Below are 16,182 nucleotides of genomic sequence, written 5' to 3'. Positions count from 1 at the left end.
CAAATTGTATTTTAATTTGACTGATAAATTTTATATTACATGTAAACACAAACATTTATTAATATTTTGATATTATTGATATAATATTAAATATTTATTTATTTATTTTCTTAATCTTATAACAACATAATATGTTTCTTATAGTCACTAAAGAATACGAACCTTTTGAGATTTTTATAAATATAACTTTTTTGAGTCAATTTTTTATTCAAGTTTATCAGACAAAATAAATTTTTCAATTTAAACAGACAAGTTAAAAATTGTTCAGAAAAATTAAATGGCCCCGCTGTTGAAACTTTCTTATGGTAGGTCCAATCTAGTGTATACTAGTGTTCATAATTAGTGATAAAAAATTTTAAAGTAAAATAATGATACCATATTTGAATTTTATGTTGTATTTGTAAGTGACAACCCTTAACTGAAAAAATCTAGTGGTTGAGTGTAGTCTTGGGCTGTAGCAGAACATTTTTTTTTTCATTTATAAAATGATAAAATAATGTATTTAAAAAAAAATACAGTATAAAATTAAAACATATCTCATTTTTAACAATATATAAAATAAATATGTAAAAAAGTGAAATAAACAGATAATTAGACTCGTGAAATTGTTAATTTTAAAAGAAAGGTTTATTTATCTTGAAAAGAGCTTAATTTATCAGGTAAAAACTTGCTTTATCTGACAAGTAGTTTAATGGAAAAATATTATATAAACATTGTAAATGATTTTACATGAAAACTATCAATTAGTTGAATGTGCATTTTGTTTCGAATTTCTACTCTTGCTTAAATTTTTAAAATGACAAATATTCTTGAATAAATAAGTTTAATTTAATTATTTTTATGATTGAAACTTTTATCTAATTTTTTACTACATTTTCAAAAGTATAAACATGAACAAAGTCTAGTCTGAATGATATGATGTATTGAATGGGGATACCTATTTAAGAACATATATATTATTTTTTTTGAGATGTGAAGGGTGGAGAAAAATTTATTGAAGACAGGTTCATGAGGACAGCAAGGTGGTCGCGGTGAGGCCAGCAATTTTTAGCAAAACATTAGCCAGCATTACACTTTATTAACATTTTAACACTAAAGTAGATAATAGATAGGATTGCTGTTTATTAACATTGAAAACATCCAGTTCATGATACAGACAGATTTATCACATTTTTCATTATTTCAACTTCACATTTTTTTATGTATATACACTTGAATATGATATATGTATATATATGTGAGTGTATACCTGAATGACCATGAAAAATTAAGTAAATCTTAAATATATAATAAATGTATGTAGCATAAAAACATTTACAAGTAGATAAAATGTTTTAAAGTATTAGATTTACTGACTGGGGTAATTGTCGTTCATTTTAATCATGTTCATGATAAGTAGTGACACTTGGACGCACCGGACCCCATAACATGTCTAATTAGTACAGTTTGTAAATCTTTGAAATAATTGTTTAGGGATGGTTAAACTTAAAATTAGTTTTTCCGAGTAAATTCAATGTTGTATTCCACCCTTTTTAATTTTTCATTTACAAAGTATTTCTAGAGAGAGTTAGGCAATAAAAAAACTTGTACTTGAAAGAAATCAGAAACATATTTTTTTTTAAATTAACAGCCATAAAAAAGTTATTCAAAATATCATAAATAAAATTTCCTTTATTTTATAATAAGTGTTTTTAATTTCTAACCACTCAAAGTCAAAGTAATACAGGATATTAACTCTTTGAACTATAGCCTAGTAACTCATATTGTACACAAATAACTCTAGCAATATATTTGTTAGAGGTATGTACATAATCAAAAAATAAATATATTAGTAACAAAAATTATTGTTGCTGTAATATTTGAATCAATTTTTACAAAAAAGCTAAAGCAAGTAAAACAGTCTTGTCACTATAGCAGCATCAGAGGGTTAAGTTTATATTTTGATGGCTTACTTCACAGTGGTGCTAAATATATTTTCACCAACTTTACAAGCAATAAAATTGCTTAAGTAAAGGATTCTCTTTATCTCATCAAAATTTGATTAAACATGATTAAAACAATGACCTCAATTATAATGCTGTTCAGTCTGATCCACTTGCTAATGCCTAATGTGAGTAATTCTAATATTGTTAGAATAATAATAATTAAGAAAAATATGCTCATTGTATTTATATGAATACATGGAATTACTTCTCCTATACCCTCTTGTGGTATTTGGGTTCTTAACTTCTGCCCAGATTGTAATGGAAAACACTGTCTTTTACCTCTGATGCTAGGAGGTGAGAACATTTTATTTAGTTAAATTTTTGGCATTTCTTTCTGCCATTACCTAAATATAAATATATTTCACTTGGTAATAATAGATCCTTTGCTACCAATATTTTATTAAATCCACTTGTTTTAAGATGATTTTTATTAAATTGCTTTATTCTTTATTAGATTTCTTTATTCTTTATTGGATTTCTTTATTAAATTCAAGAAATAGCACTAGTAACAAATTAATGATGTGTCTTACCTTTCATTATAATAAAAATCAAAGTTACAATCAGCAATTGTTTGAGGAATTTTTAAATATTATGCTGCAAGTATATTTGGTATTATTCGTAAGAGTTCACATTGGATGAAATGATCTTCTATAAATATACTCACATTTAGTATGTTTATTAAGGAAAAATGTATTGTTTTTAATAATATTGATCTGTATTTTTTAAATTTAATTTTAGATAAATATGCTTAATTTTAATGGGGTCTTCTTCCTAGAAATACTAATAAAAAATTAAACATATTTTATAGATACTTCATGGGCTATTGTAAGTTTGGTTGATACAGAAAATAAATGATAAAACCTGTGTTTCTGTAAACATATGTGTCAGAGAATGTTTATATATTTAATGTATTTTCTTCTATTCATACATGGTATCAACACTAAAGTCAAGTATTACTGAAGTCTTCCATTCTTATGAAATAAAGTACTGTTTTCTTTGTAATGGATACTTTAATAATAAATATTATTTTTATTACTGGAAATATTTAATTTATTTCTGATCATGAACTGGAATAGAAAATAGATGCAATGAAATCTACACATAAGAATTAAAATCAGTAGAAAAATTATGTATGGCGCCTTCAAGCTTAAGTAGAAATGTAGATTATTTTTTAAATGTTAAATATTGTAGAATTGGAAAAAATATATATACATAAATCATTAAGAAAAACAACAAAAAACAGAGTTTACTAACTAAACAATATTAACAATTTTTACTTTTAAAATTTTAACTTCTAAAAACAATTTTTTTAAAAATTGGGCCAGATATTTCTTATTTTGTTGAACTTGTCTTATTATAGAGCATGATCTCCTAATTAACAAAGAATATTTAAAAAATCACTAGTAAATTTTGCATATTTCACTGTTGCTTGTATGTGTTATAAACTAAATATGCTGTTATATGTTGCCTGTTTATCATTCCCTGAGTTTATGTTTTTGATTTTTAAACTCTATATTTCTTTATTTATCAAAACAAAAATTTCAGATTGATGGACTAAAATAATGAATAAATGATATGGTAAAACAGAAAATAAAAATTGTGTTATGCTTAATCCAAAATACTTTTTAAAATTAATAAACATAACATAATGGTAAAAATTATTTACGATCTTATTTATCTCATATTTAATCACTTGAGATATATCACCTCCAGTAACTATTTATCATTACAATAAAAAAAATCGTAAATTGATCTTAAAAATAAAAATATGTATAAATAATTTACTGTATTTTTCAAAATATGAAGGAGATGGTCAGGAGTGCAGTCACTAATAAAGATATTCAAATTACAGAAAGTTCTACTTTCTTAGCTCCACTCTTTAGTGCCTCTCAGCGTAGAGGAGCATTCAGCCAGGAATTCCATTCTTCCCTATTTCTAGCTGGGGAAACTACAGAAACAATTTTTTTTTTTATTATATAGTTTAATGTTATAAATTTAAATCTGAATTCAATAATATTAAATATAAACTACATTTTTATTTGGTCTTATTTTGATCAGGTTAGCCTGAACAGAGGTAGGGTGGGGAGTGGGTTGGTTGAGTACAATGCCTGTCTAGGGCAGTGGTTCCCCAGAATGCTGAGATCTCGTGAGCCTCTTCCAGTTTGAACCTTACCGTTTCAGATTTTCTTCAATTTTGCAAACTTTATAGTTGTATCCTAGCCTTTCTTAGCTTTTGCCGAAAATATGGCATTTGACATTCTATTATTATCAAATGATAATGCAGGGGTTCGGCCATTTATCTACTTCTACTAAAAATTCTACTGAATGAATATATAAAATAATTTTCGATGCTGACTAGATGTGTGTAGTTCATCTAACGGTTAACAATTTTCCAAATAGTTAAGTGTTATAATATTTGACTGTTGCTTCTGAGTAAAATTTAACTAAATGGTAAGAATTCAATATTTCCTTCTAAAAATAAAAACAAGAAACATCATATCTCATTTAAATATTGTTGGTGAACAAAAATTATCCAGTTATGATTCTTTTATGTTATTTATATAAATAAATATTACTGTCATCTTTTTATATATTAGTCCTGACCTGGGGAGTATTTTATAAAGTGTATTTTAAGTACAAAATACAAAATAAAATAATTTTAATGGATCATTCCAGATATTTATTTTATTTTTTAATTGCAATTTCAGAGTACAATGTTTGCCATCCACAACTGTACTTATCCTAACTGTATTATTAACAGTGCTTGGTAGAATTTTGTTAAAGCCATGATGAAGGCTTAACAAAAAACATGTTTTCCTCTTAACTGGACAAAAAAAACTTTCTAGATACATTGTATTCACAATTTTTCTCATAGATCAGAATTAATCTATGCATTAGTCTTAAGAGTGGTATTTGAATGTTCCTGAATGCACGAATACATTTGACTTGATGTTTAATTTTCTCATTCTATCTATTACATAATATTTTCCTTTTTCCTAGGTATGCAAAAGTTACAGCTAACTAAAGACCTGCTCCTTACAAAAATAAAAATTCTAATCTTGCAAAATATTTGAAAAATTAAAAAAAAAAGTGTTAAATGTTTTAGAAGTCCAGAAAAATAGGTGCTGTAGTTGTTAATTGAGGTACAATTCCTTTCAATTCAATTTAACATCTATGAGATGATTTTTTAAACTTATATTTAAATGCTTTGATTTTTTTTCAAGTGTTTTTTCTTTATAAATTTATTCTTCCTGAGCAATGATCAAACCCAACAACTGTCATGTACCCAGAGGTAAAAAAAGTGGCAACACTTTTTTATTTTTCTGGTTTCGAATCAATTAACACTTATTTTATTACATATCCCTACTGAGTCATTCCACATCAACTCAGTTTTGAACCTTGCCAAACCAAATTTTCTTTTGCACAGGTATTTTATAGGTATAGTCATGGAAAAAATGTGAAATTTTACTGAGACATGTGTTGTGGATTAGTGCTTTTTTATAACAAAGAGTAGATGTTGCACTAATGGATGCTACAAGCAAAGTTAGGTACAGCTAGCTGCCCAATGGTCTGAAGCTCTGTTTCCATTTACTGTGTTGTTTTATTCATAATTATATTTACAAAGTATTTAGGTTACAAATAAATGTTTTAATTTACAATATCAAATAATAAAACTAATTTCCTACAGTAATATGTCCACTCTGTTATTAATTACAGTACTATTAAGTCCTCATAAATGGACTAAAATCTGAGAATGACAAGTTTTGGAATTAGTGCAGAAGCTTCCCTAATTTAGATAGAGATATGGGATAGGTGCCATTTTACAGCATATTCTGTGCCCTTTCATATGAAATACAACAGTATATAGATTAAAATAAGTTACCATTTCTCAAAACCTAATTTAAAATTTTTATTTTTGTTTTCTTAAAAAGTACTTATTTTAAAATTTATTCCTTTAATAGCTTTTGTTGTTGTAAATTACACATAATGTATAATATAATTGCTGTTATACATTAAAAAAAAATGTTACTTTTCTTATGGTCAAATTTAAAAAATAAAAAAAAACACCCAAAAGATTTCCTTTTTTTCGTTCGCTGCCCCATACAAAAAAAAACTTTATAAACCCATGCTTTCATGAGGAAGATTTTCAATTGGAAGTAGAATGGCACTTTTTGTCGCTGCACATGGTCATGGGAAACAGAGTTGGGAGTTTTGTAAAATACTGGAAGCTCTTACCAGTTTGCAAAACCCCATGAAAATCCTTACCCCAGTACAACTTTTTGAGTGAGCAGCCGAGGACATTACCAGCATAGTCTTTGCTTGATTAGTCCATGAAGGCTATATTGAATGAGAATGTTTCTTGATAAACCATTGGCTATCCATAGAACACACCTACACTTTGTGTTCAATCCTAAAACTGTATTGAAAATATTGGTGAAAATCTTTTCTGTCAAATCAGAAACTTTGAAAAATCATAGAATCTCCTAAAATATCTTCTGGCTTATTAAATAAATCCATTGTTCAAGTCTGGGTGATGTTTATTTTCTTATTAAATGTAGTATTAACATTTCTGTTATAATTTATATGAATAAAGAGTTGGATTTATGGAGCTTTAGTTTTAGTTAGCCATCCCAAATTTATGTTTAGCCCAATAATTTATATCAACACAAACTATTGAAGGAATAAACTTTCCTAACGACATACCCATTTTCTCTACCTATGGGCAGCTTGAGTCAGTACTTTGCCATGCCAATGGGAACACAGCGTCCGACCAGCAAACTGGTTTCCAGAGGGGTGTCTCCTGTGAACATCATTTGGCGAAACTCTGAGTGTTCACCATTGAGCAGATGAGGAGGAATAGAGCGGCGGCCTTTATATCATTGGACAGTAGCCAAGCGTTGCGAATCTACTATACCGACTGGAGAAGTTCAAGTTCCCTGCCGCCTTATGCCGACTGATCAGAAGCTACCTCAGTGGAAGGTCTTTCATCATACGGGTTGGTGAAAGAACTCTTGTTTCCAGCCCCCGCTAACTGCGGCTCAGTACTGGGATCCTTGCTCTTCGTCATCTTCACTGTGCTGATTGTGTCCCTAGAGCTTAAAGAAGCAGTGGTTGGAGCCTATGTAGATGATATTGGAGTCTATGCCTCAAGTTCTAGGCTTAAACAGGCTCTCATCCTTGCACAGGAAGCTTCTGCCACCATTGTAGCTGCTTTGAAGAAAGATGGCATCAGGGTGTAACTGAATAAGACTGATGCTATTGTCATGTCTTTTCAGAAAGGCAAAAAGAGCTCCCTGCCTCAGAGGTTTGTAGTTGATGAACAGGGGTGGAAGATCTCTAATTTCATCCTCTACCTTGGTGTGACGCTAGATCATCTTATATTCTCATGCCAAAAAGAGGCTCAAGCTAACCTGACTTAAATTGTATAGGCTGCACCATCTGCTCGCTTCATTAAAACTTACCCTGCGACTGAAACTAAAGATCTGCAAGGCCATTATCAGGCTAACCCTGCTCCATGGTACACCTTTAATGAGACACCAATACAAAACTACGTTGAACAGACTACAGAGTTTCAGGAATCTTTCAAAGAATTGACCCCTCCATCAAGACCTGGGAGGTGGCAGTGCACTGTTCCCTTAGTTGACACCCTCGATGAGGGAAGGCCTTTGGACTCTGCAGCCTAGAGTCGTTACACTCACACCTATCCAGCGGAAAGTCCCTCCCCATTCCAATAATCCACTGGCGTTAGCAACATGTTCTTGACTACCTTAATTGGACCCTGCAACTAACCTTATAATGCCACAAGGCAATCTAAAGCAATATTTCACTGGTATACATATATCATTTTCCTGTAATATGTATAAACAAATATAATAATAAAGGAAGTTACAGAAAGAAAAAAGGAATAAATCTAAAAATGTGTACTTTTTATGAAAATAAAAAAATAAAAAAATTTAAATTAGGTTTTGAAAAATGTTAATTTATCATAATCTATATAGTGTTCTATATTGTAAGAAATGACATAGAATATACTGTAAAATGACATCTATTCTATATTTATAGCTAAATTAGGGAAGCTTCCGCAGCAATTCAAAAACTTGTTATCTGTTTTTAGTCCATTTATGAGGACTTAGCTGCACTGTAATGAAAATAAATGAGAGGACATTTCTCAGTAAAATTTTCTATTTTTCCAAGTCACTACCTATACTGTATCTGTGTGAAATTTGAAGAAAATCTGAGACAGTAAGGTTCAAAACTATGCTGAGTTTACTAGGAATGGCCTTATTTTACTTTGATATTGGCACATCTGACAAAAAAAAAATTATTGAATTGTGTGTATTCCAAAGATATTACCATAGACTAGGTGAACTTTATAGGGGCTATATCACAGACTGTACCAAAACTCATAGGACTGTCACAAAGGTTTAATTTGTGGAGTATGCCAAATATAAATTTTTTTTTTTAGTCTATTGAAGCAAAGTAGTGATATCTAAATGTTTAAAAAAAAAAATAAAACAGACCATATAAAATTAATCAGGATTATAAATTAAATTATAAATTAAAATTACAAATAATTTTTACTTGTTCTAAATTTATACTTGAATAGCAGATATTTCTGCTATTCAAGTATAAATGGCAGATAGAATTTATTGAAAAACCAATAATATATAAAACACAGTTTTAAACTTAACAGTTGTTCAATAATGCATTATAAATAGTGTACATAATAAATTACTTGTTCATATATATTAGATTATACAGAATAATAGACAAAGGCTTATTTAATAGTTTAGTTTCCATCTTAGCGCATTGATTAATTTATAATAGTGAAAATACTACCTAATATCAGCTTAGAGGTAGTAGATAAAAAAATAAAATAAATTAAAAAAGTCAAATTCCTTTACAAAATGTAATTAGTATAATTTGCTAGATTATGTAATAAAATACTTTTAGTGATTTTAATAGGCACAAGCTTAGCTAGTAAAATATTGCTTGTTGCATGTAGAAGAGCTGGGTTGTAATCATAATCACAACAATTTTGCTTTGTATATGTCATATAAAAAATATAGATTATAAAAATAACTGATAAATTTAGTTCATTTTAATCTCATGTGCTTTTTTCAGAGTTTCGCCTCTGTAGTATAAATTAAAACATAAAATACTTAATTTTTATGATGAAACAAATTAATCTTAGGAATATATAAGCATTATTAATTTTACTTAATTTGTTAGAACAAAGCAGGCCCTAAAAGTAATAAAAATCAATTACATTAAAGATATCCAACTAATTCTTTCTAATAAGCATTTATATAAATATTATTGACCTAGTATAAATAAATAAATATATATATACCAGCTACATGGCTTTAAAATTAATTTTAAAAATCTAGCTTACTTTGATAAGAGAAAAATATGGCTTACAGAATGTTTTAAAGAATTTCACAGTTTACAACTCTCCAATATTAATATAAAAAATTATGAATGCTTCTATAAATAAATTGAAAAAAAAATTACTATTAGCCTTATTATTGCATGTATGAAATTGCATCTCTTCTACATACATCAAGTTTTGTACAAGATTTCTCTTAAACAAAATGGTGAATGTTTCATTTGTTTATAGCATCTGTACATAGCAGCACCTCTTCAACGAAAAGCTTCAGTGCAAGACAGTATGAGCGAGAAAGAGAGAACAGGTTATTAGCTAAGGCAAGGGAAAGGGAAAGAGGAGATGGAGGATCAACGAGCCCAAGATCAATTGAAAATCTTATTGATGGCCCGATGCCTTCGGTTCGTAAATTTATCATTTAATATTCATTTAAGAGTTAATATTATACTAATTAAATAGAATGTTACATTTTTTTACAATATATGGAATCTTGATTAAATCAAAACAATTTTTATTTAAATTTAATTTCATATGAACTTGCACTGGATAAAGCAATTATAGTTTAAAAATCTGAATAAGCCAATATGAATAAATGGTAAGTATCCAAGTAATCAGTGTCTCTAAAGTCAAAACTAAAGATACTAGTGATCATAGTTCTGTGCAAACTTAAAGCATTCCTGTCTTTATTGCAAACTTTTGTTAGTAATCAGTAACTTTTTTTACATTAAGACTGATGAATGAACTGTACATGAGTTATTAACCCCATTTATATAATTATTTTTATAAATGTATGTCCATAGTTATTATTTAGAAATAATAAATAAAATACACTAAATATTTTTATAATGAATATAAATTAAATTGATTATTATATTTTTTTTACAATTTTAATTCTAGGAAAGTTGGCCCCAGCTGGAAGATGTGAAACTCAAACCATTTAGCCCTGAAATGCTTGAAGACCCGCCTGACATTCCTTTTCCGGATATAGATCAAATAGATGGCATTGAAAATCCTTTAGGTCCTCAGATAGAACAAGTACACATAGTTGAGAATCCAGTGGCCCCACAAGATCCACTGAGGGCAACATAACCCTCATTAACCAAAAATCTATAGAGCTTCCTTTTCATCGATGTAGAGAAGTTTTGATAACTTCTCAGGGCATTGTTTCACCTTCCCCAGTGAGTGATGAGTACAGGAGTAATACTTGGAGTGAATTTTGGATATTCTTGATGGACAAGAAACACTGTTTGGGGTTTTCAGTGTTATTTGAATGGCTAAAATGGCTGGAAAAAAATTATTAATAATCTGAATCTTTTAAACAATGTTTCAAGTTATGAATTTTCATTAACGTAATTACAATGAAACTATGAAAGGTTTGAGCCTATAGAGCTGATTTGAGTCAATAGGATGTTAAATAATCTATAGTGATCAAGAAAGAAATCCTGTTTACCATGATGCCTATTATCTAGATAAATATCATTTATAAAAAATGATATCAATATCACTTAAACAATTTATGATAGTTAAAATCTCAATTTAAGGAGATTAATTAATCAACGAAATGAACATGGTAATAATTATGAACAGTACTGATAATGAATATCAGAGCATCTTTTAAAATTTTTTTGAATACCTGTAGGTGTAATCCTTTAATGATACCTACTCAGCATTCTTTTGGTTACCTAAATAGAAAAATTGTTTGCTCTGTTTAGTTAATGTCTGTTTTCATTCACAGCGAACATTTTTTTTCTTCTCTTTAATCAATTGTCACCATCCTAAATCTGCTTGAGATATCAATTTACTTATTGATAAAAATTTTTTTTTTAAATTTCATTTTGTTAAAAAGCTATATGACCAAATATAATAATTAAACAGAATTAGCGACATATTTGTCTAACTGGAGCACTTGTTATTTACTGCTACGTTATCAGAACTAAAAATAAAGAAGTATTTTTCTGTAAAAGATCATTGAACTTTAATAAAGAATGTGAACTTCAAATTTTTTTTTTCATCTTCTTATTCCTCATGCTCCTGCGAGACATTTAGCATGGAGTTACAGTCCCAGTCCACCTAGCCCACTTGTCTCCAGTCTCTGTTCTGCCACTGGCCTTTGTAATTCTTCTCATGTTTAAGATGGTGTTTTCTCTTGTTACCCTCAGTTTTCGAACATAGTCAAAGTACATACACTTGGGTCTGGTATAAGTGTGTCTGCCTTCTGGTCTAGTTTCCAAGAACTACCTGTGGTTTTGAGAATTGTGCCAATGTGCCCAAATCATTTAAGCTGCCGTTCTTCCAGGATGCTACATCTAAATAACACCCACAAATAATATAATTTCAGGTGCAGTCCCATGTATTCTTGCCAAATATTTTTTGGAAGAATACTATTTCGGCTGCTGTGATCTGCTTCCTATCATATTCCTATCAGGGGTTATTGTGCTTTCTGATCCATAAAGGTGAAGTAGAAGAAACACTAAATAATTTTAGCGATTAAATATCATAATTTTAGCGACTTGCTTACCTATGATTGTTTTAGTTTTATTTATTTATTTGATTTTATAGAGCCCTTCATGGCTCTTCCATTGCATGTTGACATTACTTTTAGTCAGATTTATTTGCCATCTGCTTAACTGAAATTCCTCATGCCATTTGGCCAATAATGACTGGAGAGCATCCTGGAAATCATAATCCAGGACTGTATGATAAAATATGCATGATCTGTGTAGATTTGCATAGATCATGGCTTGAGGAAGCATTGAGATTTAATTCAAATATCCTGCTCTCGACATTTCTTTTCATAGACCTTCTATATCTCATCTATAAGAAGGATTAAAAGTAGAGGACCAAAGCTATTCCCTAGCTTTACTCCTGTATAAAAATGAAAAGGTTGTAATGTCACACCATCTAGTCTTACGATATCCTTTGGATATTTTCTTGCTTCAATCCTTCTGCAGAAGACCTATACAGCCCCAGAATGGGAATGTCAAGATTTATCTCTCAATTAAGTATTGACTAACTAAGATGGGAATTTAACCCACAATGTTTTAATCCAGGTGCCCTGGGACCATCAACCCAATGAGCTCGCCCATCATCTCCTCCTTTGGTGAGATGAGTCACTGCTCTAAAATTATTATGTATACCTTGTTTATGACTGAGGATAGGCCTACTGACCTAGAGATCCTTAATCCTTTGGAAAAGCATTTAAAAGTATTTACCTATTTTGTAAATAAACCATATACCATCTTGTCTCAGAGCTTTTATCAGTTGAAAATTTTAGCAACTGCTAATTTTTCTCTATCCTCCTAAATTACAACATTCATTTCAGAACTAACTGCATTCACCTATCTTCTGGACACTCAGTGATTTAGAAATCCTAAATTATTACAATAATTTTTTTTCTGTAAGAACTACTTCCAACCTTCCAGTACTTCTTTTTTCTTGGTCACGAAATTTCCATTTGTATCTTTTATGTTCCTGATAAGCTTTGACATTTTATTTCTACACAATTGATTATAGTTTTCATAATATCAAACATTATTTATTGACACTGAGCATCAATGTAATCAATATTGCTCCCTTGAGTTTAAATGGGCAGGTCAGGTTTAATAGGATTTATATTTAAAAAATATATATATATTTTCTATATCTTTTTATTACTATAAAGTAATTATAATGTTTTCTTTTATAAAGCTTTGGAGATCATGAGTTCATGTGCACAAATGAAATAACCTTCCCCCCCCCCCCCCCCCCGATTAAAACCCCTATTCAAAATAAAATATATATATATTTTTATTATATTGAAACTGATGATTTATAAACTCACTGTTAATTATATAAGTTTACTTATTCAATTCATCTTAAGTAACAAAGATAATGGGTAGTTTCTCCACACGCCTGTAACACTCCAATTTAACTTAGATCAGATTTACTAAATGTATTATAATGTACAGTTGTAAATAAATATTTAAATAAAAAAAAGCCCACAGAGATAATTTGGATAGGATCTTGCTCATAAATTTCTTTTATCATTGTATCTTGTTTTTATTCTCCAGAAAAGGTTAACAATGATGGAAGACAAAAAAAAAAAATTTATTATGAACATAGTATTCATCCAAATTCAATATCTATAACAATTAGTATCTTTTCTAATTTATAAAATGTATTTACATGTATGTTAAAGTGTATTAAACATAAATAAGAATTAGTACATGGTTTAATTTATAAAAATGTAGTTGGAACACTAAATTATCTCATGAAAAAACAAATTTTTCAAATACTCCTCTTCTTATTTATTCAGTTTAGTTGTGTGAAACATAAATAGTATTAAATCTGACCTTCTGTTTCAACTCAAGAAAGCAATATTGATTATACTGATGCTCAGTGTCAATATTATGATTAGGATTATCAATTGTGTAGGAATAACAACAAATGACATGAGTCCCAAAATTACTCCTGAAACTATTCTATGACTAAATATAAATAGTGGTTCTTACCACCCAGAAAAAGAAATAAATTATAATTTACAAAACTGATCTCTCAGGCTCATTTCAATCAACTGAATATTTAAAATTTTAGGTGACCCGTGCTGTAATATACTAATGCATCCTTAAAATTAATGCATATATCTATTAGTTTGGCGACAAATCAGTTATTATCTTCAGCCAATTATTAAACTCTTATTATTTAGAATGCCATGGTTTGGAGTGCTTCTGACTGTTTTTGTATCAGAATTATAAAATTATTTTGCCTGAATGTCAATGGATTAAATGTCATGTTGAATTTTACCATGGCCTAAAAGTTATTAATTATTTATATCAGCTGTTAATATTGAGTTATGAACTTAAATTGGAATATTTCATGAACAATATAGTAATGTCGAACTTGGGCTGTTATTTTTTAGCCTTTTCTTGGTAAAGGTATAAATGTAATTTTAGTAGTACCTATAATCATTCCTAGAAGGCCTAAGTCCAGTTTTACATCATGCTGGATATAGTTGTTTTAAGTTTGCAAATTTAAACTAAATATAAAGTTTTTCTTCAAATCAGAGTTTAAAAAATCTGATATGTATTTTTTCTAAGAATACATAAACAATAATGACACTGGTTAATATATGATGAATTGGGGGTGGATAAAAAACATAAGAACCCTCAAGGACCATAAGTAAAGATCCCTTACTTGTTAAGGATTAGTAGGCTGTCTAGTTATGTTCTTATTACTTGAATGTTTCATACTTTAAGACATCCATGCACCTTACCTCAATGTCATCTTGATATTCACAAAGAACATATCAATATAATCCTGATTATAATAGATAGTATATGGTTATCACTCATGTCATTGTGTATATGGTCATTACCCAGTCATTGTGCATTACCTCCTGTAAGAGCCTCACCTATCCTTTGAGAAGAGGTTATGCTTAACTATCTTTACATCTAAAATATTTAATTTAAATATCAAATTTTTATTTCTAATATTCAGTTAATGAACTACTTAAAAAAAAGTGTACTAAGTTCATTAAGCATACTTTGGACTGATAGATATGATGAGCTGGATAATTTCCAAACTACAGCTCAGGAGCACCACAACTCTGGCCCACTATACTTTTGATTGCATTCAAAGATAAAAATCATGCAAAGTAATAATCTAATGTTTTCTTTTAACAATCAATTAAACATCTATATCTGACTTACATAGTAAAACACTTTAATTGTAATAAATAAAATGAATATGATGAGTCTTTGTGATTTAAGGTGGCTGACATGTTCAAGCATCCTTGACAAGCCATCACAATCATTTTGCACAAAGATGTTTGATTGTCCGTGTAATAATTTTATGCGTGTATGAAGCTTGCATAAGCCATAATTTCCATTCATATGATCAAACATGCTTATGGAAAATGATTAATTACCCAGAATTTTCAAGCATATTTGACCCAAAGTAGCCATCTTCAATGAAGGAGTCAGAGCACTTACAATAAAACGTTTGGATACCTTTGACCTAAAGTTTGTATTTTAGGTAAAACATAATAAAAACTAAAGATAAAGGTGATGAAGAAAGTATGTTCTATTCTAGCGTAGTCTTCCTAAACTGGTTTAATCTCATCCTTGCCAAATTAAAAGATATTTTGATGCTGAAATTACTTTTACTATTCTTTATGTTGTTGCAGTTCAAACATAGAAATAAAATTTGCTATTGGTCATTCATAAAATCAATTTCAACGATATTTCAGGATAGTTGAGTGATATCTCATTAAGCAATCATATTTCACTCATCTTTTCTGAGATTGACATATAAGTAATACATATCTATATAAGTAGTACCAAGACCTATATAAGTAATACAATTACAAGACCTTGATATTTATTCTTTTGATATTGAGAAACTCATTAAACCTTAAAATATAGTTCTATTTTTTTTTTTTTTTTTTTTTTAAGGATTCCTACCTCTTTTTAGCATTTATAACTTACAATTTAGGTTTAAATGACTGAAAGAATTAATTGTGATGTTTTAATAACTTAGTATCTTTAATTTTTTAAGCCTGAAAATTTTACATGTTCATCTGAAAACAGTTAATTGTTACGACAGAAGACTCATGCTTACACTTCTCTTCTGGTTACTAAATTATTACCAAATCATTATGTTCACTAGTATTTTGTTAAAGTGATCACATAATTGACTTTTCGTATGACACAACTAGAAATATCCTCACATGTCATCTTCATATCTGTAATTTACCAGGAGCCATTTTATATGTAGTAAACTCAGAAATCAAAGCTAATCAAAAACTTTCAGATATATCTCCTCGGTAATAAA

At 29.0% G+C, this 16,182-nt stretch overlaps 1 protein-coding gene across 3 annotated transcripts in view; it reads left to right on the top strand.

Annotated features, from left to right (window-relative positions):
- The window catches only part of LOC106684340 (uncharacterized), a 34,404-nt gene extending 21,312 nt beyond the window's left edge, over positions 1-13,092 (top strand). For all 3 annotated transcript variants that reach the window (XM_014426367.2, XM_014426366.2, XM_014426365.2), the window contains 2 exons: positions 9,607-9,773; positions 10,270-13,092. In XM_014426367.2, coding sequence (XP_014281853.1) covers positions 9,607-9,773; positions 10,270-10,461 — 359 coding nt within the window. In that variant the 3' untranslated portion in view covers positions 10,462-13,092. The remainder of the gene's footprint in view (positions 1-9,606; positions 9,774-10,269) is intronic.
- Positions 13,093-16,182: the final 3,090 nt, after the last annotated feature.

Source organism: Halyomorpha halys, unplaced genomic scaffold, assembly GCF_000696795.3.
Source record: "Halyomorpha halys isolate HHAL.00 unplaced genomic scaffold, Hhal_1.1 Scaffold571.1, whole genome shotgun sequence".
Lineage (NCBI taxonomy): Eukaryota > Metazoa > Arthropoda > Insecta > Hemiptera > Pentatomidae > Halyomorpha > Halyomorpha halys.
This window is presented reverse-complemented; position numbering and strand designations above follow the sequence as displayed.